The sequence below is a fragment of the Lissotriton helveticus genome, chromosome 8 (genome assembly GCF_964261635.1).
Source record: "Lissotriton helveticus chromosome 8, aLisHel1.1, whole genome shotgun sequence".
NCBI classification, from domain to species: domain Eukaryota; kingdom Metazoa; phylum Chordata; class Amphibia; order Caudata; family Salamandridae; genus Lissotriton; species Lissotriton helveticus.
Genome location: NC_136069.1, coordinates 1,505,972,144 through 1,505,996,567, shown reverse-complemented (window position 1 = coordinate 1,505,996,567; position 24,424 = coordinate 1,505,972,144). Strand labels below are relative to the sequence as shown.

Sequence of the window (24,424 nt, the reverse complement as noted above, 5' to 3'; positions counted from 1 at the left end):
ATTTTACATTGCTGCTGGAAATCATGCCTGATGCACAAACGTGTTTACTTTTGGTAAACTTGGATAGGATGGTCAATAACGTAATCTTGTTTGATATGGTCACTAATACAAGATTAATAATATTAGTATTTCGGGATGATTTTCGTTGAATACAATTAGCTCTTACTGCAGAAAAAAGTTGGAGGACCCTGGCTGAAACTAATAAAATGCTGTGGTTTATACACTGAAATGTTAAAGTAGACCTCCTTTTTATCCCTTGAATATATTTCCTTTGTTGGTTACCTTGAACAACTTAACACAGAAGATACCTTCTTAAAGTACATAAAGGCGGCTGAAATTAACAAAAATGTATAAAATGGTTAAAAGAGTCAAGGTTAGAAGCAGCCATAAACTCCTTCGACTGATTTGTGTGACATTCTCACATAGATTTCCAAAAAGCTCACAAAAGCCATATTGCCAAGGATTACACTTACACATAACCTAGAGGAGGACACTCAACATGCAAGTATTGAATTTGTAGTCAATATACAATTTGGTTTCATGTTGTTGTGACCACTACTGGAGTTGAAAGAAGGTCAAACGAAACATTTAGCAGCTCTTTGCATATTGTGCAACATAGCATTTCTTGTAGAGGGTCTTCTCTTATATCAAGACCCTGGGATATTTAAAACTGATAACCATTATTCAGTTGTGTAAGAGAAAAGATCTACCACCACTGCGTATGCCACACTCACAAAGAGAACTCCCAAAGATCAAAAAGTGGATCTCACCTACCCAACCACAACATCTGGATATTTCATCCGAAGCCAGGCTGCCAGCATGCCTCCATACGATCCGCCAATGGCGATGACAGAGCTATTGCCGGCGCCAGGTATGCTTTCTTTCAGGAACCGTATCAGCACCACAAAGTCTGCCAAGGCCTGCTCAGATGTCAAAAAGTTTAAGTGTTTGGTATCCTGAAAAATATAAAAACATGAAAACATATAATATCTGGAAGCCACTGGCTATGAATAAGCTGCTATTTATTTATTTGAAGAATTGTATATAGCGCTGGCAGGACCCGGCGGTATCAGAGCACTTTACATAAGGAAGTGGTTACAGCAGAACAGTGTTACATAGTTACAATTAGTTTCTAGAGCAAAAACAATAGCATGGAGAAAGACCGTGTTAAAAAACAAACATCAGTTGCTAGAGCATAAGATAAAATACTTCAGTTGCTAGAGCATAAGATAACATAAAAAACAAGTCCAAGGGGGAAAGTAAAGGGCTGAGGATACATATCTTGCCAGGAAGACCGGGCACGGAGAAGAGTACTTTAGTGGATACCAAAAATTAGAGTAAGCAATTCAACAAAAACCGGAGAGGGTCCAGGGATCAGCAACAACCAGTGCAGGACTTCAAAACTGGGTCGGGTAAAGTTAGAAATGGAAAGGGGTGCCTCACCAAGTCAAACAAGAGGAGAGGGGTGTACTTGACTCAGAGGGGGGTCGATGAAGGGCACTGGTCACTTCGGCGGCAATGGGCATCAGGGGGGACAGTTGAAAACCGCAAGATGGAGGAACCAGGGACACAGACCCCAAGAACTAGGCCAACAAGATGACGGGAATTGCGGGTAAACAAAATATCCGTCAAGAAAGGGCACCATTTAAAACTTACCCCAAAAGCATAGCTGAATGGGGAAGGCAGCAGATGGTTCTGAAAGGAGGTAAGGTTTAAGGTTGCCGATCTGCCCCGGTAAACCACGACAGGGGAGTCAGCGGGGTCACCCAGGAAGCAGTTCCAGGAAGAGGAAGGCAGCTGCGGAGTCAGGAGGGCGAGCAAACTCCAAACAAAAGGAAAGTAAGCTCAGTGGTGGTAGGATTCGTCATTTTGGTAGCTCAATAATAACAATTATTTTATTTCTCATTTTGAGAAAAGGATCTGTCTCACTATTGAAATTAATTAAACAATTATATAAAGAGAAATGTGCGACACTTGAGAACTAAGTTATTACTAGCACATTGTTTTCATAATCACTGAAGAACATAACTACAGAAGGTAACTTCCCAAAGACTAAAAACGTATACATCTCCTCTATGGGATCTAGAGAGTTGACAGCAAGAGCTTCCTTGCCATCCCTGCTACAACTTTCCCTTTCACTAATCTGAAGCACCACCTGCTCCTTGACCCCTGTACTATCCTCTCTAATGCCTTATACCACCCTCATCTGGCTCAATAGCTTCTCTAGTCACTTTCTTCTATTTCTTTTCTTCTCTGCCTTATGACCAGGAAGTGTTTCATTGTACTTGAGGTGAGATACAAAGATTATAGTCCTGAAAAAGGTGCAGATGGAAAAGAGAAGTAGGGTACCTTGATTTACCCATTCTGTTATTAATCTTGTGGTAGGGAAACACCAATAAAAAGAATTTTTAGTTCTCACCCAACTAAACATTTAAAAAAGATCTGACAGTTTAACAAAAGAAGAACATAAATTTCAACATGAAGGACACAACCTCATTCAAACTAGGAAACCCATAACTGGGGGAGTGTACAACCAAAGAACTGTAGTCCTCTTGGATGTTTCCTAGTGCTAGATGTGCAACCCACTGATAAGGCATAGCACATTAGGTAGATAAGGGTTCAACATCCTATATTAGTACATGAATGGATGGTAATTTCAAATGAGGTTTAGCATTTTCTTCCAGGAGTTTTGCATTTCAAGTAGGTTTATGTCGGTTTACGGTGACAGTACAAAGTACAGAATTACAGGTGAGTAATTGTGAATGACTGGGATGTTTTTAACTGAGAGGTTCTAAGTGACACTAAATAGACTGCGAGAGCATAGCACAAGTTGTCAGTGATGTCAGTTAGAACCCCAAGGTGAAAAACAGACCACTTACTCATAGTTATCAATCTATAATGCTATTGTTGGACCTGGCCCTTGCTACAGGGTCATACCCAAACTTTTTGCCTTCCTCCTCCCCTTTTGTGACCTCATTTTTGTTAGCTTTAGGATAACAGGCACTTTACCACTGCTAACCAGTGCTAAAGTGCATATGCACTGTACTTTAAACATGGTAATATTGGCTTATCCACAATTGGCATAGTTAATTTACTTGTAAGTCTCTAGTAAAGTGAATTATAAGTGGCCAGGGCCTGTAAATTAAATGCTACTAGTGGCCCTGCAGCACGGATTGTGCCACCCACTCAGAAGCCCTGTAAACATGGCTGAGGCCTTCCATAGCAGAGCCTGTGTGTGCAGTTTTAAACTGCCATGTCGACATGGCAAATGAATGTACTTGCCATGCCCAATCGTTCCTTTTCAATAGGTATAAGTCACCCCTAAAGTAGGCCCTAGATAGTCCCATGGACAGGGTGTGGTGTATTTTAAAGGTAGGGCATTTACTTTTGAGTTATACATGTCCTCGTAGTAAAAAAAACGGTTATATTAATTTTTCACTATTACCACGCCCATCTGTCCCATAGGTTAACATGGGGATTCCCATGGGAGCAGACAGGAAATTTAAGTTTGGTGTCTCTGGACTCACAATTTAAAAAAAAATTGTTTAGTAAAGTTGGTTTTAAATTGAAGGTCTTAAAATGCCACTTATAGAAAGTTGGCACTTTCTTACTTTAACCATTCTGTGCCTCTACCGGTCTCTGAATACACGTCTGGGTTAGGGTGACAGCTGGGCTTTGTGCATTCCCTGTAGATAGTCACACGAAGGGAGCTGGGGTGTCAGATGTGCACCCTGATGGCCCATCACCAGGTTAATGGGCGTATCTGGTGTAGATTGGGAGGGAGGAGCTGACACTTGCACCTGAACAGGGCTGTGCCTGTCCCCACACTAAGCGCTGCATACTTCCCTATAGTATGTATGGAGCCAAGGAAGGGAGGCGTCTTGTGAGGTTAAAATGCCTCTTTGATGTCTCCCCTACTTCAAAGGCACATTTGGGTAAAAGTACTAGACCCCTAACACTCCCAATTCAGTTCATGTTTGGGTCCTGAGGAGACTGTCAAGAAGAGGAGCTGCGCTGCCAGGAGGGACTGCAACTTTGTTAACTGCTCTGCTGTGTTGGCCAGCCACCTAGTGTTTGCTGTGCTGTCAGGAGGGACTGCCACTTTGCAACTTACTCTGCTGTGCTGGCCTGCTGCCTTTCACAGTGAGAAGGACTGACCCTGCCCAACAACCTCTTCCAACCTGAAACAACTTCAAGGGCTTTTTGGAATGCCTCCTGTTCTTAGAATTCTTAGGGCTATCAAAGACTTCCTCTACATCCACACGGCGATGGATGCCCCTAAGATCAGCACTTACAACTTTACTGACCAGCACATGCCCCGAGCTGCAGGCGAGCTCTATGCAGGTGAGCTCTATTCTCGGTGTCCCAGGGCATGCATATCCATTCTAGGCTGCTTTGCCAGCTGCATGCATGACTTCCTGGTGCCCCGCCTGCAGCCGCTGACTCTACCGCCTAAGAGGCACCACAACATCGAGGGAAGCCCCTTGCAGCGGGCTCCCCCTGCAGTTGTGTTGCCGGAGTATCCAGAGCGTCTTCAGGAGGCTGACGTGCCAGCCGAGAGATCGCTGCATGCCGCTGTGGGCTGCACACCTATAGTACCAAGGGAGAACAACTAGTACCATTGGATCATCGGACCACCGAGGACGGTCCCGAGAGGCGGACGCTGCATCTCCTTCTCTCTAGAGGAGACCTCTGGTGACATGGGCCCAAACAGCAGGACATCACCACTGCACGCTCCAGAAGGAAGGTACTGTTAACAATTGTAGCCGCACTGCGCGTTCGCAGGTGTCTGAATTTACTAATTCACGGTCGCGAGGGACCGAGCGAGGTCTCTCGTGTGCACTACCCTTTTGCACAATCAGAACCATCCCTTGGACTTGTGGAGTACTGCTTTACTCACTCCAATGTGTACAAAGTCCTTCTCTCGATCCCCAACAGGGATCGTTGTAATCCCAAGAAACCTACCATAAATACCTAAATAGTAGCACACAGGCACTTTCAATATTGTACAGGTCTGCATACTTGAAGCGTCTAAATCTTAATAAGGACTAATTGGATTTTTGTTGCTTTGGTCTTATTAGAATCAGATAAATATCCTTTATTTTTATAAACTGTTGTGGAGTCTTTTTGTGGTGTTTTCACTGTGTTACTGTAATTAAAGCGTGCATAAATATTTTACACATTGCCTCTTATGTTAAGCCTGACTGCTCGCTGGGAAACTACCAGAGGGTGAGCACAGGTCCATTTAGGGTGTATCTGTCTTACACTGACTAGAGTGGTGGGTCCTGCCTGGCTTGGGTGATTACCATGGCCAACCAGGAATTCCATTTCTAATAGTTATGCTATATAAGGCCTCCAAGCCCATCTACTATGGAGAACAGGCTTTTCAAAATGCAGCAGGACTGAAGAAGGCAGCTCCAGCACCAGAACTGAGCATTGTGACATCACAGCAGTGGGAAATTAGCTTTGTTTCTCACTACTGTGATGTAATTGCAGTTAGTAACAGCATTATGCAAAGTTTGGTCACAATAGGGGATGGTTATAGGATCCCTAAATAACAATCCTTTGCCCCTTCTCATTCCCTCTTTAGATTATCAGCTTCCTGTATTGTACCTGTCCTACATATGTGACAGAACTGAGTGATGGTCCGTCTGCTACTATCACCTCTCCTTCACTAATTGTTTGTGTTGGGGAAGGACGCACTGCTGCTGTCCGTGTTGTACCCTTATTGTGTTGTGCAGCTCTTTATTAAAGTTTCAACTGCACAAGAGACAAAATGATTTGTATTGCAAATGCTTGCTTTAATACGCGTGATGGGGAAAAAGGAGTGAACCCTCACAAAGTGAGTGAGCAATGTTTACTTTGATTTTATGTATGAAACAAGCATTTTTTTTTTAATGGACTGTTAATAGGATAACAACATTAACACACCTTGGGAAAACACCAGCATTTTACAAAGAAGTTATTGATCAGATCAATGCGAGCAATAACAGCTGATAGTGTCTGGACAGACAGCAGGAAAGGGAAAGCAATGCTCTGGCACCCTCTTCTAGGACGCCTCGAGGTTGACGTGCCCCTGTAACACCGCTGTGATGCTCCTAACAAACTCGTTCGCCACTGATGGGAAATTATTTGATGGGATGTTACCACTACCAGTAGGCCAAAGTTCAAGTGCAGTCGTTTCTGGAGATGCCATCACTGTGCTAATTAGGAGAGTTGAAACTTGAGTATATATATATATATATATATATATATATATATATATATATATATATATATATATATATATATATATATATATATATATATATATATATATATATATGCGCAAGTATGCAGTGTTCATGCTCCTCACCTTCACGCTATAGGAATCACCTCGGGAGTTTGGCTTTTTACTCGGATGAACCGGAGAAATTTGGGGTGAATCAGCGTAACATATACTTTGCCAGAAGATGGCGCTCTCCGACAACAAACCACGCACTGTAAAATCAGGTTGACAACTGATGCGTCAGTGTGCGGAGTATCATCATGAATGAGCGCACTGATCAGAACTGGATATCTGCTACCAAGAGCAAGAAACACTGTTAGCTTTTAATAACAACCTCTATGAGTTCACTCACTATCCTGTCACTGACCCGTGTCCAAAACTCTTTCACTGTCTAGCTTACCAATTAATAAACCGATGGCAAAAATCTCAGAGTGCTGTGCCTAGAGGGCACCCAGGCAGCCCGGGCACCCGAAACACCATCCGGGAAGGGTCTAAGGGGCACTAATTATCACAATCATAGAAAGAGTAGTTTACCAGCCAAATAAGTACAACAAGCCTTTTAGAACAACACTAAACACGAGTGGACATAATTGGTGATGGCACGGCAGCCCACGTCACGAGAGAGGACTTTCCGGAGGCCAATGACCTCCCAAAAGGGCACCTTCAGAGCCGCTAACAGCAACTCGGGCAATCCTTCCATATTGCTCACTTGTAATGCTTAGAACTAGAATTGTGGTAATAGGACTTTCAAAAGACAGAGCTCGGTGCTGCGTCTTTCTGAAATTGAATGATGTATTCACGGGTTGGTACATAATCCACTTGGCATGCATGAGGTCCAGGACCTTGGCAGACTTGGCACTGGGATGTTGGCATTTTCGCTTGGCACACAAAACCTTGATTCAAGTGGTGTACTTCCCAGGGACATCCAGCAGGGGCAGTGATTTCATGCTGTATCGCTGGACATTCCAAATAATTTCTTTGGGTTCTTGAACTGTGATCATTTTTGCATCGAGTTTGAACAGGCACGTGCCCACGTTCTGCAGGCACAGACAACATCTGGTTCCAGCAGTACCTACAGATGTGGTGGCATGCAACCCCTCTTCTGATATAGAGTAACATCGCATGTTCACCATCTGCAGGCAGACTTGATTCTGTTAATGTCTTTCTGGAGGACTCAAGTTTAATTCGCTATACAAGTATCAATTCATTCAGTTTCCACTTCTTCTCTAACTTTCTTTAGATTCTCCAATATTTATTCCCCAATTTGAATTGATCTAACAAGTCCTCAGAGGGCGTTCCATCCTTAGTGAGGGGGAGTGCATTTCGGGGGTCAAAGGCTAGCCCCAGGACCTTTGTGATGCTCTACGTCTTTCTTAAACAACCACCGTCGGACGGTATTAATAAGAACATCCAAATGAGAGGAAAAGGATGGCGCTGTAGATGCCTGGAAAGTAGTGTGTATTGCCTAGAGGGGAATCGAACATACATAATTAATATCTCAGCTGATTTGGTGGATGCAGGAAAGCCTTATAGGGCAATTAACTCATTTAAGTAGGCTGTCTTGGAAGACTATATCCGAATTCAGGGGTGGCAATAGTGGAATGTCCCCTGATTTGCCATTTGTTTAAAGTGAAATGGCTGACACTCCCATCAATAAACAAATACGCCATAAAGTAGAATGTTAATCCCTTGCCCTTTTATAGTCTGGCCGTCCACTGGCGACCTCTGGGGGAAGGAACTGTTATCAAAACCAGCGATACTTTTACGTCTGATCTCATGCAAGGGCAGTGGTCGAAGTGGGGGAAAAAAAGTAGGGGAACTGTGGGTGGAGAATCAGGGGGCGGGAATAACCGAAGATTGAATCAGTGGGCGGAGTCAGGGGCGTGGCTAGAAATAGCAAAACATACCAATTTCACTGACCAGTTACAGCTTATAACGTTATTTAATTAAAACAATCGAAACATGTTTGAGGTTTAATTCAGGAAAAAGCAAACACTAACCAGGAACAACATGTTACCTTAATGCTTTTACTCAATGTTCAGAAATTCATGATTATTTTTTGTCTCAAACATTGAGGTCATGAATACAGGGCTCCTCCTGTACACGTGTTATGCAGGGCTCAGAAGAGAAAGGAACTCTTCAGGAGAATCTATACTCACGGAAACCCACAAAGGCTCCTTCATATTCATGTCGCCAGCTAGCTGCTCAATCATAATATAGCAAAAAGAACAACTGAATGCAGAACAATATCATACATTCACCCCAGTACAGAGATCTGGGCCTAAATCCATTGTTTCTTTGCTCACCATGCCATTCCAGTTTGGACCCAGCCATATGCAAATCAGTCTAGATTCTGCACCCAATAGGAACAGTCCTGCCCCCTCCCTTCTCCTGCCCCCGTCACCGCTCCTGCCCCCGTCACTTCTCCTGCCCCCGTCACTTCTCCTGCCCCCGTCACTTCTCCTGCCCCCGTCACTTCTCCTGCCCCCGTCACTTCTCCTGTCCCTTCACTTCTCCTGTCCAGGGCCGGACTGGCTACCGGGCAGTTAGGAATGCTGCCGAGCTGCTGCCTGATTTTACTGCAGTGGAGGCGGATTTCGTCCATGGAGACCTGCGTGTGCTGCGAAATCCTGAAAGCAAAACGAATTTCGTTTAGCTCACGCAGGTCCCCATTATCGAAATCACCCCCCAGCTCAGCAGCATTCCTAACTGCCCAGTAGCCAGTCCGGCCCTGCTTCTGTCCTGTCACTTCTCCTGTCCCCGTCACTTCTCCTGTCCCCGTCACTTCTCCTGTCCCCTTCACTTCTCCTTCTCCTGTCCCTTCACTTCTCCTGTCCCTTCACTTCTCCTGTCCCTTCACTTCTCCTGTCCCTTCACTTCTCCTGTCCGTCACTTCTCCTTCTCCTGTCCCGTCACTTCTCCTTCTCCTGTCCCGTCACTTCTCCTGTCCCGTCACTTCTCCTGTCCCGTCACTTCTCCTTCTCCTGTCCCGTCACTTCTCCTGTCCCGTCACTTCTCCTTCTACTGTCCCGTCACTTCTCCTTCTCCTGGTCCCTTCACTTCTCCTTCTCCTGGTCCCTTCACTTCTCCTTCTCCTGTCCCTTCACTTCTCCTGTCCCTTCACTTCTCCTGTCCCTTCACTTCTCCTGTCCCTTCACTTCTCCTGTCCCTTCACTTCTCCTGCCCCGTCACTTCTCCTACCCTGTCACTTCTCCTTCTCCTGTCCCGTCACTTCTCCTGTCCCGTCACTTCTCCTTCTCCTGTCCCGTCACTTCTCCTGTCCCGTCACTTCTCCTGCCCCCGTCACTTCTCCTGCCCCCGTCACTTCTCCTGCCCCGTCACTTCTCATGTCCCTTCACTTCTCCTGTCCAGGGCCGGACTGGCTACCGGGCAGTTAGGAATGCTGCCGAGCTGCTGCCTGATTTTACTGCAGTGGAGGCGGATTTCGTCCATGGAGACCTGCGTGTGCTGCGAAATCCTGAAAGCAAAACGAATTTCGTTTAGCTCGCGCAGGTCCCCATTATCGAAATCACCCCCCAGCTCAGCAGCATTCCTAACTGCCCAGTAGCCAGTCCGGCCCTGCTTCTGTCCTGTCACTTCTCCTGTCCCCTTCACTTCTCCTTCTCCTGTCCCCGTCACTTCTCCTGTCCCCTTCACTTCTCCTTCTCCTGTCCCTTCACTTCTCCTGTCCCTTCACTTCTCCTGTCCCTTCACTTCTCCTGTCCCGTCACTTCTCCTGCCCCGTCACTTCTCCTGCCCCGTCACTTCTCCTTCTCCTGTCCCGTCACTTCTCCTTCTCCTGTCCCGTCACTTCTCCTGTCCCGTCACTTCTCCTGTCCCATCACTTCTCCTTCTCCTGTCCCGTCACTTCTCCTGTCCCGTCACTTCTCCTTCTACTGTCCCGTCACTTCTCCTTCTCCTGGTCCCTTCACTTCTCCTTCTCCTGTCCCTTCACTTCTCCTGTCCCTTCACTTCTCCTGTCCCTTCACTTCTCCTGTCCCTTCACTTCTCCTGCCCCGTCACTTCTCCTTCTCCTGTCCCGTCACTTCTCCTGTCCCGTCACTTCTCCTTCTCCTGTCCCGTCACTTGTCCTGTCCCGTCACTTCTCCTGTCCCGTCACTTCTCCTTCTCCTGTCCCGTCATTTCTCCTTCTCCTGTCCTGTCATTTCTCCTTCTCCTGTCCCGTCACTTCTCCTGTCCCGTCACTTCTCCTGTCCTGTCATTTCTCCTTCTCCTGTCCCGTCATTTCTCCTTCTCCTGCCCGTCACCTCCCCTGCCCCGTCACCTCCCCTGCACCGTCACCTCCCCTGCCCCGTCACCTCCCCTGCCCCCTCCCCTGCCCCGCACCCTCTCCTGCCCGTTCACTGCTCCTGCCTCGTTCACTGCTCCTGCCCCGTTCACTGCTCCTGCCCCGTTCACTGCTCCTGCCCCGTTCACTGCTCCTGCCCCGTTCACTGCTCCTGCCCCGTTCACTGCTCCTGCCCCGTTCACTGCTCCTGCCCCGTTCACTGCTCCTGCCCCGTTCACTGCTCCTGACCCGTTCACTGCTCCTGCCCAGTCGCCTCTCCTGCCCCGTCGCCTCTCCTGCCCCGTCGCCTCTCCTGCCCAGTCGCTTCTCTTGCCCGTTCACTGCTCCTGCCCCGTTCACTGCTGCTGCCCCGTTCACTGCTCCTGCCCCGTTCCCTGCTCCTGCCCCGTTCCCTGCTCCTGCCCCGTTCCCTGCTCCTGCCCCGTTCCCTGCTCCTGCCCCGTTCCCTGCTCCTGCCCCGTTCCCTGCTCCTGCCCCGTTCCCTGCTCCTGTCCCGTTCCCTGCTCCTGTCCCGTTCCCTGCTCCTGTCCCGTTCCCTGCTCCTGTCCCGTTCCCTTCTCCTGTCCCGTTCCCTGCTCCTGTCCCGTTCCCTGCTCCTGGTCCTTTCACCACTCCTGGTCCTTTCACCGCTCCTGGTCCTTTCACCGCTCCTGGTCCTTTCACCGCTCCTGGTCCTTTCACCGCTCCTGGTCCTTTCACGTCTCCGGTCCTTTCACCGCTCCTGGTCCTTTCACCGCTCCTGGTCCTTTCACCGCTCCTGGTCCTTTCACCGCTCCTGGTCCGCTCCTGTCCTTTCACCGCTCCTGTCCTTTCACCGCTCACGCCCGGTTACTGCTCTAGCTCAGGCCCCGTCACCTCCCCTGCCCCGTCACCTCCCCTGCCCCGTCACCTCCCCTGCCCCGTCACCTCCCCTGCCTCGTCACCTCCCCTGCCTCGTCACCTCCCCTGCCTCGTCACCTCCCATGCCTCGTCACCTCCCGTGCCCCGTCACCTCTCCTGCCCCGTCACCTCCCCTGCCCGTCACCTCTCCTGCCCCGTCACCTCTCCTGCCCGGTCACCTCCCCTGCCCCGTCACCTCCCCTGCCCCGTCACCTCCCCTGCCCAGTCACCTCCCCTGCCTCGTCACCTCCCATGCCTCGTCACCTCCCATGCCTCGTCACCTCCCATGCCTCGTCACCTCCCATGCCTCGTCACCTCCCATGCCTCGTCACCTCCCGTGCCCCGTCACCTCTCCTGCCCCGTCACCTCCCCTGCCCCGTCACCTCTCCTGCCCCGTCACCTCTCCTGCCCGGTCACCTCCCCTGACCCGTCACCTCTCCTGCCCCGTCACCTCTCCTGCCCCGTCACCTCCCCTGCCCCGTCACCTCTCCTGCCCCGTCACCTCTCGTGCCCGTCACCTCCCCTGCCCCGTCACCTCTCCTGCCCCGTCACCTCTCCTGCCCCGTCACCTCCCCTGCCCCGTCACCTCTCCTGCCCGTCACCGCCCCTGCCCCGTCACCTCCCCTGCCCCGTCACCTCTCCTGCCCTGTCAATTCTACTGCCCTGACACCTCTCCTGCCCTAGTACCTCTCCTTTCCTGTCGCCTCTTCTGTCCGGTCACTGTGGTCACTGCTCCTGCCCAGTTCACTTCACTCCGTGTACAACATTGACAAAGGTGTCAAGTTCCCCACAGTACTCTGCTTGGGGAAAGCTCCTCACTAATCACCAACTCAGATCTCACTGGCACTTGATATGTTAAAGGCAGAGGGCGGGCGCATTGTCATTCTAAAGGGGCTAATCTGCCTCAATCGGAATGACAATGGCCTGCCCTCGGTGAGCTCAGGGGGGGCGGGGGCTACTGCAGCCTCTGGAGTACAACAGAGAAGTGCGAGCAGCCCCTGGAAGCGGAAAGAAAAAAGTTATCATTTTAAAGTTGGACTATTCTTGCCGTCCCGGGACGCTTTTTTGAAAGCAAGAAGTAGGGGAACGGACTGAACAATTTTGCCCTTCCGTCCCCGCCCACTTCTATCACTGTGTAAGGGTGTCACATATTAGAGCCTTTTACTTGGAGGGACATATTTATACTTTAGATGGGGGTTTTGGTCAATGAAGCCAGGAGAACCACGTCATATATTTGGTCAGTGCTTCATCTCAATTTCCCAGGTAATCCAAAAGGGACATTTGAGAGCTTGAGAGAATAAAATGACGTCGTAAGGAATTCTGTTGGTGATTTCCCCCGGAATGATGTATGCATTGGTCTCTTCATTTATCCTGGCAAGGTAGGTGTAGTGTATTGATGTTATGCACACTAGGACCCTCGTGATCAGGGCCAACTCTGAAGAGGAAATACTTAATATGCGGGGAGGTGTTAGGGTACGGTTAATGGGAAGTAGGATGTAATGCACAGTGCATGGATGTATGCTGAAGAATAAAGTAATGCTTGACCGCAGCTCCCATGAAGGGTAATATCTCGGCATGCTCCTGGGATGGGGAAGACGCTACAACCGGCGACGAGTAGGGGATATGTGCCAGAGAAGACAAGACTGCTCTCCCTGAGAGTTTGCAACGATATGGCAAACTGCTCAAGTATGCCACGTATGCCCAGAATAGATGCAGAGGGGTCTGCGACTGGCACATGTGGAGTCAAAGCCCTGCTCCAGCCAGTACACAACAGCAGAAGAGTTCGAAGGTTTGGCAGAGGAGCACATTTAAAACGCCTGCCAAATCTGCTGATGAGGTGGACACTGATGTGCCCCAAATACAGAACGATTATTCAGACAAAGCTAAAAAACGAAAATGATAGCAACAAGATACAAGAAACTTACCCACCATCAAGGGTAATTGAAGTATTCTGTGACCCCGGTTCAAGCACAAGGCCAGTGCTTTCAGAAGTGGTCAGTGCCACCCTGCACGCCAAATGACGTATTAACTGCATGTCCTCTCAATGGCGGCATTATGGAGTGCAAACTACACTGCACCTATGTTTCTGAAGTCACCACCACCTTTTGACACTTCTAAGAAACAGAACATTGATGTCAGGTGGGCTGCGTGGATTAAAATATTTGATGACTTCATACACGCGCAAGAGGAAGAAGATGACAAGAAGATCATCAGATATTTGAAAAACCTAGCAGGTAATAGAGAAAGAAAGAAAGAAAGAAGTGCTAAAGAAAATCCCACAGACTGATGTACAATCATACCATAAGGTAAAAGAAGCATTGGAAGGCATGTTCAATTAAATACCCGAATGTCGACTATGAAAGGTATATCTTAAATCAAGCACAGGTTGGTGACACAATGGATGAACTTGTTGAAAGACTTGGTGGATTCATTAAACACTGCATGTTCTCGGACTTCACCGGCAAAGAAACCATGCACCTCAGAGTCATTGATGGCTGCCTTTCAGATCGGTTTAGAAAGCGCATGCTGAGAGAAACACACAGTCTAGAGGAAATGCTAATGGCTGTAAGAGCAGAAGAACGAGTAGACCGACAAACTGCTGACATGGAAACAGGAACAGCACACAATGAATCCGCATTGACTGAAAAGCAAGAACAAGCATAAACAAGCTATACGTTAAGTCAACGCTTTCATGGAAAACATAGCTATACTTCTAATGTGGATTTTCATTTCCATGAAGGTAAATGTCCAGCCAAAGGACAAGTCAGCAAAGGTTGTGGGAAAAAAACATTTCATAACTGGGTGTCAAGCTAAAGAAAAATCAAGTGCATCACAACTTCAAGAAAAGATGGACGCGAGAAAGTTCCAGAAGCAGTTTCGCCATGCCCCTAAAACCAAATAGCCACATCAACTAAGACAAATAGAAAACAAGCAATATTAATTTCATCAAGTACTAGTGAAGAATATGTGTGGGGGCTGATGATATATAGCAAAGGACGGCATGCACATGATGGGGTAGCTGCCTGGAAAGAAGATCAAAGTTCAAAGGAAGCTTACCAAACAAAGCGCAAAACTTCATTTAGACACTGTACCAAAATCACAGACAGCAGTGCGTTGGTTAATATCATACCAATGGAAAGGTTGAAAATCCCCTGTGCCTCGTCTCACTCAGTCAGGCATTAAGCTATATACCTGGGAAGCTTCTGACTCATGGCTTTAAAATGCGGTCATTCACAGCGAAAATGCAACACAAAAAGACATTGATGCAAGCCACCATTCATGTTCTACAGGGGACTTGGTTGAGTACCTGTTTGCTCAGTTTTGCCACTGCTGCTGACATGGGGTTGATATCCCTCAACTACAACCTATGTGCTCAGTCTGAGATCACGAGCCAATTCCTATCATTGTTGTATGGCCGGGGAAAGCTCAAGAAAATGAAAGTACAGCTTCATAACAATAAAGGCATTTGCCCTGTTGCCCAACTGCACCGTAGAGTTGAACTTTCAAATTCAAAATAGTTTTTATTTCAGTTAAAAAAACATTAAAAGCATACATACAACTTAATCGTGCAGTACAACTATATAAATATAAACCAAATGCATACAGAGAACAATCTTTCGACATTTATGTGTAATACAATCCGTTAAAAAGGTAAAACTCCTAGTAAAAGAATAAAACCCAGACAAATTAAAATTTAAATCACACCTTTTTCCGTGAAAATCCTACATCTACTACTGCTTAAACTAAAAAATATATGCGGAGTAGTGTCATTGTAAGACTCATTGAACCGAGAAGTTTTCTGAACCCCAAAATGTGGCAAATTGGGCGAATTCACTTCATTCTAGAATTGGCATATGCTGAGCAGAAGAATAAAATATGTTCAAGATTTTCTGTAGTTTCTAAAGTACAAAAAGTGCAGTTAGATTCTTCCTTAGCATTATTGGCAGGTTTCCATCTTACTGTAAACGCTTTGATTTGAAGAAAATCAAAACAAAATTTTGCGTACAGCGTTTTTGCCACATGAGATTGGACAACGTCCACATATTCTTCGAAACTTGGATTTGGTCCAATAGCAGGAAATTGTAAAGTCAATTTTCCCAACCTGTGGTTTTGGTGAAGAGTGTTCAGATCGTACTCCCAATATATTTGCTTCAAGTGCTTTTTTGAGTGTACTGTTAGTTTTGGGGGATCACTCCAGAAGGAAGTTAGACCAAGCTTACCAAACCAGGTCTGAACATGGCAAACCCAGGGGAAAGTGGAGAGAGTGTCAAGATTTAACAGTTCCCTTAGTCCCTCTCCGTAGTGTATACATTTCTGTATGGATATTATTTGCTGTAATCCATTCTGTTACACATGCTTTCAATTACAGTGATGATATACTAGTTTTTGGGAGAACACAGGAAGAACACGACAAAGCCCTTACCCAAATGTACCAGTTACTCACTGATGCAGGTCTCCCTCTGAAAGTAATGTTAATATAATTTGATATAGTGCACAAATCGCCCCTGTAGGAGTATCTCGGCGCTGAAGAGAAACACAAACAGGTCAAACAACTAGCTAAAAGAAAACTGTCTTAAGCATCTTCCTCAATTTAGCATGGTCTGTGCAGGTAGGGACATGGTAAAGCAAACTTTTCCAATAGGTCGGGCCAGGTGAAGAAAGGGCCTGCCTCTGCACCTTGTCAAACGTAAATGAGGGACTGTAAATACCTGGTTGGACAAAAGTATCTAAGCTTCTTATGCAAATAGCTAGAGCCATTTCCCACTAGAGTTTTGTGTGTAAGACAACATATTATAAAGATTATTCTTTTCTTAACTGGAAGCCAATGTAAGCTTCTCAGTAAGGGTTCAGATGCAAAGCCGGGAGGGAGGTTGCAAACCAGCTGTGAAGCTGCATCCTGAACCACTTGCATTTTGACCAGTAAGGACGTGTTAGCTAATGCAAGTAATGCATTTCCATAGTCTAATCTGCTAATTTTTAATGCCTGGACAAGAGTTTTCCTGGCAGAAAACGTAAAGTAGGGAAATGCTTTCTTTCCCAGACGCATTGTGTTGAAGTAGTAGGTACCACTAATGGAAGCAACATATTCTTTCATGTATAAAGACTGATACATTTTAACACTGAGATTCCTAACTTCCTGTTTGGGCATGGGAGCAGGACCTAATTTAGAAGGTCACCATTCCGAAGACCAAGGTTATTGGGCCTTACCAAACAGCATGATTTCTGTTTTGTCGGCGTTTAACTGTAAATAATTTGGTGTCCTCCATTCTGCTATAGCTTTCATTCTTTCAGAAAAATGGTTCTAACTACATCCAAGTTTCTACCAAAGGAGATAACAAGGTGAGTATCATCAGCATTTGATGCTACTTCAAAACCAAATGTTTTAGCGATAGTGGCTAGGGGGCCACATAGATGTTGAACAATGTAGGCCTTAAACAAGAGCCCTGCGGGATCCCAGTGGGACCCCAGTATCAATCAACATGGATCAAGGCTTGAATGCACCCAGCGCAATAGTTTGAGTTCTATTTTCTAGAAAATCCCGAATCCATTATAAAGCTGTACCAAAAATACCAATCTCATGCAGTCTTTGATTCGGCCTGGTGTGGGATACTGTATCAAGAGCTGCGGACAAGTCCAGCAGCACCTGCATAGATGGAGTTCTAGTATCTAAGGAGAGTCTTATTGAGTCAGTGACAGCAACCAAGGCAGTCTCAGTAGTATGGGGGGGTCTGAAACCAGATTGTGATGGGTCCAAGATCTTATTCTATTCAGGATAGGCTGAAAGTTGTTTATTTATCAGACCTTCCAACGACTTGCCCAGAAGTGGGAGCAACGAGATAGGACGATAGTTTGTTACATTTTTAGAGTCAATATTGGCCTTTTTTTGTATAGGTGCAAATTGAGCGGATTTTCAAGCCTGAGGGATTTACCCAATATCCACTGAACTCCGCAAAGTTTGAGTTTCAACAACCCAAACAAAGATTTTTTTGCACATTTTCAATGATTGTGGAATGACTCTGGTCTCAGACAGGGTGCAACTACTGTCATCCACTTACCACCCCCCATCCCCCGGAATGTTATCATCCTACGATCCATTCTAGGCATGGCCAGTTATTGACAAGATATATTCACAACTTTGCTACAGTGAGTGCCCCATTAAGAGACTTGACAAAGGGAAATGTACCATCTTAGTGGTCTCCGGAATGCAACTAGAGTTTCAAAGACATTAACCATGCGATTGAGATTGCAACTGAAATGGCCTAATTTTACCCCACATTGCATACCGAAATAACAGTTGATGCGAGCACGGTAGGGCTAGGGTCAATCCTTGATCAACACAACCTCCATATGAATGCTCAGAAACACATCGTGGCCTATGCTAGTTGTAGCCAGCCTGCAATAGAATGTACCTACTCTCAGCCGGAGAAGGAGAATATGGCTGTGGTATTGGCCTGTGAACATTTTTATGCATTTCTCTATGTAAAATGATTCACTGTCACAGAAAATGGAAAATAATGGATCCCCAAGTAAATGATTTCAGTTACTTGACCTCCAGCATTACACCATATACTTCAATAGTTTTTTCTCCTTTTGTCATGAGTATGTCGTTAACTATTAGTTACCTATGTGTCTTTAGTGTATCTTTTCTGTGCATTATGGACTCATTTATTGTTGGGGTTTAGGATTGGTTTGTGTTTTGTTCGAAAGAACATGCATTTTGTTTAAGTGCAGCCTGGGATTGCTTATTTTTAGGATATTTGATGTTAAGGTTAGAGTCCTGTTGCTTTGTTTAGACTTTAGAGCTTTACAAAAACAAAAAACATTTAAGCAAAAGGAAAACGACTGCAAGAAAAGCTTGTGCGATAATACAGTATGTTATGGTTTTAAATACCATAATCCCATGTCCCTGTAACTTTGCTTTGTTAATTTAGATTTTCTGAAAGGCAAAGAGGTGAGCACATTCATTCAACACGCCTGTCCTTGCTGCAATTGGTTTTTGGGCTGAACATGCTATTTTTTTGCCACAAGAGTTCAGCTTTTCCCTGTCTGACCTTCTACCACCCCCACACCAACACTCTACCATAGTCATTAATCTATCTAAACTGGCTATTTTACTATAGTAACTTGAGCAGTAGTCAGTTTGTGGTGCTCATGCTGGTCAAGAAGAGTGAGTTTAGGCCTGTGTTGAAGTAATATTAGTCAAAGTAATTGTTGGTTTACAAATGAGGCTTTAGCTAAATATTTTTAGGTTTTCATTTAAACAGCAAAATATCCTTTGCTCAAGACATACTTCTAGGGAGAGCGCGCGACGCGGCTGACAAGATGGCCGCCCCTCCCTGAGCTCTGCGATTTCGGCGGCGCTTCATTTACGGAGGTCCCGCTTCCCGACAGCATTTCTGGTCGGAAACGGCGGATTATGGCGTCGGAACTGCCCCTCAGCACACGGGTATGTTCTTGAATGCGACAATGCATTTTTTTGGGCCAAATTTTGCATAAATGCCGCTGCCTCAGTTCCGGCCGCCATTTTGTTTTCTTCATTTTTTCGTTTTTTTATAAAACGTCCTATTACTGCATCTTCTGCTGCCCCTGTCTTCTCAAAGGACATATGTCTTCCTTTATTGCTCCAGGAGACTTTCTTTGAGGCGCCTTGAGGTGTTACTGCCCTAATTTTGGTGTTTATTTCCTACCCTCACATCGATATTGGAACCTGCCTGCTTGGTGCGTCACTGCTTCACTTCTACGCACTTTTGTCTACCACGGACGTTTACTGTTCTCTGCTGGGGTGTTCCTGTCTCCACTTCTGCAATTTGCCTTGCCTTTACATCGCATGTTGGGCTGCTTTGTTCTTTACCTCACGCTGTTTTCTCACCTCAATCACCATGCAGCAGGCGCATAGCGCTAAAGCCTCCACAGCAGCTTCTTCCTCACGCAAGGATCCTACATCAACAGGCAAGCGTCCCAAGACGGATCTCCCATCTCCTTCTAAATCTCCGTCTCCTGTCACCCTTGATGACCTCATGGAGGAACTTCGTCTAATCCGCCCCTTTATTGCGGATACTACTGCTACCCTGCAGAGATTAGACGACAAATGGTCCAACCTTGATCAAAGGGTCACCGACGTTGAACAAAAAATCAACGACGCTCAAGATGTTGTCGCCAAGGTGGATAGCCTCGCCAAGGAAGTTCAAGTACTCAAGAAAACGACCGAGGACTTGGAAAATAGAAATAGACGCAATAACCTGCGTATTTACGGCGTTCCGGAAAATTCAGAAGGGTCCGACATCATTCTCTTCTTGAAGTCACAAGTCCTACCAATAGTTGGGCTGCCTAAACATGTAGATTTGAATATTCAGAGGGCGCATCGTCTTGGCCCAAAAAATTCCTCTTCCTCTTCAAAACCTAGGGGCATCATTGCTTATTTCCTTTTGTATTCCGACCTCATGTCCGTTTTGCATTCAGCCAAACAACACAAGCAACTACTTTGGTTGGGCCATAAACTTTTTTTCTCTCAGGATGTCTCCAAACAAACTGCGTCACGTCGAAAGGAATTTCTTGATCTGCGGCCTACACTACGCTCCATGAACGCTAGATACGGACTTATTCCTCCCTGCTTCTTCAAGGTCACATACAAAGAGAGGTCTTATAGCTTCGAGGATCCGGCAGATCTCCGCAGATTCATCCACTCCCACAGAGAAGACTCCATGGAACAAAGCGACTCTTAGTCTCTTTATGTTTCTCTCTCTGTATTTCACTCATTGTCCATACTTGTGCTGTTTATTTGTTTTCATGCATATGTCCTAATTGGTTTTTGTCTCCGTTGTTTTCTAGGTTCGTCGTCCTAGGTTTTGATTGTTAGCCCTGCCATCGTACTGTGCTGTCTCAGTCTCCATTCTTCCACTTCGCTGTTGTTTTTACTTAACTGTTCGGTAAGTCTCCTCCATTTGTTTTCTATTGTCGTGCTCGGTCTTGGGTTCTTTTTCCTTTACTCCCTGTTTTTCCTCTTGTCTATCTTTTTCATGTTCCCTTGACCGGGTTTTCTGACATTTTCCCTTTTGTACGGTCGTCTTTTCTTGCTGCTCCCGCTCTCACTTTATTGTCTCTTTTCTTCGTTACTTGTCCTGTATGGCTGGAACCGTTTTGGTTTCTCTTGCCATCCTTCTTTCTACTGTCTTTTTTCGGGTAGCGTTTAGCTCCCACCTCCTTTTTCTTCACTACCCTCACCTTTCCCTTTCTTTTCCTTTTAGATTTTCCTCCTATTTTCCTGTTTCCTTCATTCTTTCCCCGTCATTACTCCTTTCTCTCATTTTGTATAATGGTTTTTGCTCCTCTCCTCTTCTCTCTTCTTCCAATCTCTCTCTCCATCTGCAATTTCAAGTGGTAGTAATGCCTTGTTTTTTCTTATTCTCTCTCATTCATTCCCCTGGCTGTTCTTTTCTCCTCTCTTTTCACTTCACTGGGCTTGTTCCTATATGCCTTTTTTTATCTTCTCTCCTCTATCTCTTCTTAGCTGCTGGACTTCCTTCTCTCTCCTTTTTCTCTCCTCTCCACTTATGAAAGGTTTCAGACTCATTTCTTGGAATGTTAAGGGTCTTCGCAACCCTATTAAGAAACAACGTGTTGTGTCTCACCTCGCTCGTTTACAATGCCAAATTGCTTTTTTGCAAGAGACACATCTTACTGCTGATGAGTTGTCTAAGTTACGCAGACAATGGGTTGGGGAAGTTTACTGTTCTCCGGCTGTAAATCGTAAAAATGGTGTTGTTATTCTATTTCATAAATCTCTGTCTGTTCAAATACACAAAGAAACTGCTGATTCTAATGGTAGGTGGTTGCTCCTAGACTGTACAGTTAATGATGTTCATCTTTCCCTTTGCAATGTTTATGGTCCTACTGGGGTGGATAATTCTTTCTGGAATGCTTTTTCTTCCCTTCTGTCCTCCATTGCTTCTGAAGATTTGATTGTAGGGGGGGATTGTAATCAATTGATGGACCCTTTCTTGGACCGTAAATCCAAAGCACGATATGTTCCTAACAAGATGCAAAAGTCCTTTCACAGCTCCATCTCTTCTAGAGGCTTAATAGATTCCTGGAGAATCTCTCACCCCGATTCGTTGGAATTTTCTTTTTTTTCTCCTGTGCAAGCTTCCCATTCCCGTATTGATTACATTTTTCTTTCCCACCACGCTTTCCAATTCATGACTAACTCTGAAATAGGCTCCATCCTGATCTCCGATCATGCCCCTATTATCCTGGACATGGACTACCCCTCCCCTACTCCCAAGACCCGCCGATGGCGCTTTAACAATTCACTTTTACTGACTCCTTCCTTCACTGATCATTTCACACACTTTATGGATGAGTTCTTTACTAACAACTTGAACACCTCCTCTGATTTCCACTTTATTTGGGATGCCTTCAAGGCTGCTGCTCGTGGTTGTATTATTGACTATGTTGCTCGCAAAAAGAAGAAGGCGCGTGATCAAGCATCCTCTTTTCTTATCCGCATTAAAGAGCTTGAACATCTTTATTTTACCACCAACTCTCCTGATTCTCTGTCCTCCCTTATTAAAGCGAAAATTGACTTCAACAAACATTCTTGGGATTCCGCCTCTAACCAGCTTCTCCAATTTAACGCTAAAATCTATGGTGGTCGTAATAAGGCTGGTAGGGCTTTAGCGAATTATCTCAAAATCAAAAAACAAAAATCTAAAATTGTTACGATCAAGGATTCGCAAGGCTCCCTCCACTCCTCTGACTCTAAAATTCTTGATTGTTTTGTCCAATATTATTCTACCCTCTACACGCCTGAGTCCAATCCTTCCGCTACATTAATTGATTCTTTCTTTCACTCTATCCCTAAGCCTTCCGCACCTCTTGTAGATTTCTCTTCCCTCGATGCCCCCATCTCCGAAACGGAAATTCTTACGGCTCTTTCTCTTCTCCCTAAAGATAAGACGCCTGGCCCTGATGGCTTTATGGTACGGTTCTTTCTCCACTTCAAAACTGTTTTGGTTCCTTATTTGCTCAAATTAATTAATCATTTTCTTGCTACCGGTGAATCTAAAGGCTCTTTTACGCAAGCTATGCTTGTCCTTCTCCCCAAAAAAGATAAAGATCCCTCCCTGTGTAAAAACTATAGGCCCATCTCCCTCATCAACACCGATTGTAAGATATATGCCAAACTCTTAGCTCTACGCATCAACTCCGTTGTTCCTGATTTAGTTAATATTTATCAGTCCGGTTTTGTCAAAGGCAGGTCTATCACTGATAACTCGCGGACCCTTCTCAACATTATGCACCTTTCTGCTAAAATGGATACTCCTATAGCGGCTATTACCCTTGACGCTGAGAAGGCTTTCGATCGTGTTAATTGGAATTTTATGTTTGGTGCACTTCGTTGGCACGGTTTTAGCCCCACTTTCCTCAAATACATTAAATTGCTCTATTCTTTTCCCACTACTTCCATCTGGGTTAACGGTTCTCAATCTCCTTATTTCCCCCTCCACAGAGGCATTAGACAAGGTTGTCCGGTATCCCCTCTCCTTTTTATTTTGGCATTGAAACCTTTCTTGGAGAAAATTCGACAATCCCCCGACTACTCCGGTTTCATCTACAAAGATGTTGAAATCAAATACACGGCTTATGCAGATGATATCTTGCTTTATATTTCAAATCCTATTGTTGCCCTTCCCGCTTTTTTTTCTTTACTTCGGGATTACTCTTCGGTTTCCGGTTATAAGTTAAATATAGATAAGTCAGAGGTCCTTCCTCTTAACAAGCACTGTCTTCCCCACATGTTTCATGGCTCAGGCTTTGAGTGGAATCCTGGACATATTAAATGTCTTGGTGTCTTGTATGCTAGTACCATTAGAGACACCATTAAACTGAACTATTCTGATGTTCTTAAGAAATTCTCCTCCCTCATTGATCGTTGGTCCCCTCTCTTCCTTTCATGGTGGGGTCGTCTTTCCACTATCAAAATGATGCTCCTTCCTATAGTTAACTTCTGCCTTTCTATGCTTCCTGTCTCCCTTCCCCATTTCTTCTTTAAATCTATCAACGGGCTCTTCTCTAAATTCCTCTGGAACAAGCGCAAAGCCAGGGTGTCTCTAATTCGCCTCCAACAACCTAAACATCTTGGTGGTGTTAACTTCCCCAATATCTCCCGCTTTCACTCTGCTTTTTCCCTCAAACAGATTTGGCCCTTTCTCCACGACTCTTCTCCCCCACCTACCACGGCATGGACCTCTTTGGAATTGGCTCAACTTCTCCCCTTCTCGTTTTCTACTGCTACCAATCTTACCCAGCTGCCTCAGAAGTCTGTCTCTCCTATCTTTAAACACTCTAAAGCTTTGACTCTTGCTCTTTTTCGTTCTTTTTCTTCGTCTTCCGATCTTCAATTCAACACTCCCCTCTGGTACAACAAATCTCTTAAACTCCGCAATCGGGCACTTTTCTGGAAGGAATGGATCGATAAAGGCATTGTTACTTATAGACATCTCCTTTCTAATGGCTCCTTACTAACCTTCCAGGAACTCCAGGATTCCTTTGGTATTTCCACCAAATATCTCTCGTCCTTTAACAACCTTCTTCCCACAATATCCTCTCTCATTCTTCAGGATGTCCCATCACTCCCTTCTCCCCCCTTAATTGCCTCCCCGCCAAACTTCCTTATCCCTTTTAAGGCCTCGGCCATCTAAAAGTTATTATCTCCCTCTCCCACAGATAGGCCCAAAACCCGCCTTGAGTTTAGATGGGAATCAGACCTCGACCACACCTTTTCCTTGCTCACCTGGGACTCCATTTGGTCTAGAATTCACTCAGTATCACGCTCTGCCAGTACCACACAGACCTTTTACTTTTTTTACAATCGACTCTATTATACCCCTAATGATCTGTACAAATTCAAATTAATTGACTCCAGCAAATGTTGGTCTTGTTCTAGTTCTACTAGCGATTTGTTTCAT

At 45.6% G+C, this 24,424-nt stretch overlaps 1 protein-coding gene across 1 annotated transcript in view; it reads right to left on the bottom strand.

Moving 5' to 3' along the window:
* The window catches only part of PRCP (prolylcarboxypeptidase), a 147,118-nt gene that overhangs the window by 104,968 nt on the left and 17,726 nt on the right, over window positions 1-24,424 (bottom strand). The window contains exon 2 of the mRNA XM_078658488.1: window positions 775-956. Within this exon, the coding sequence (XP_078514614.1) occupies window positions 775-956 (182 nt within the window). The remainder of the gene's footprint in view (window positions 1-774; window positions 957-24,424) is intronic.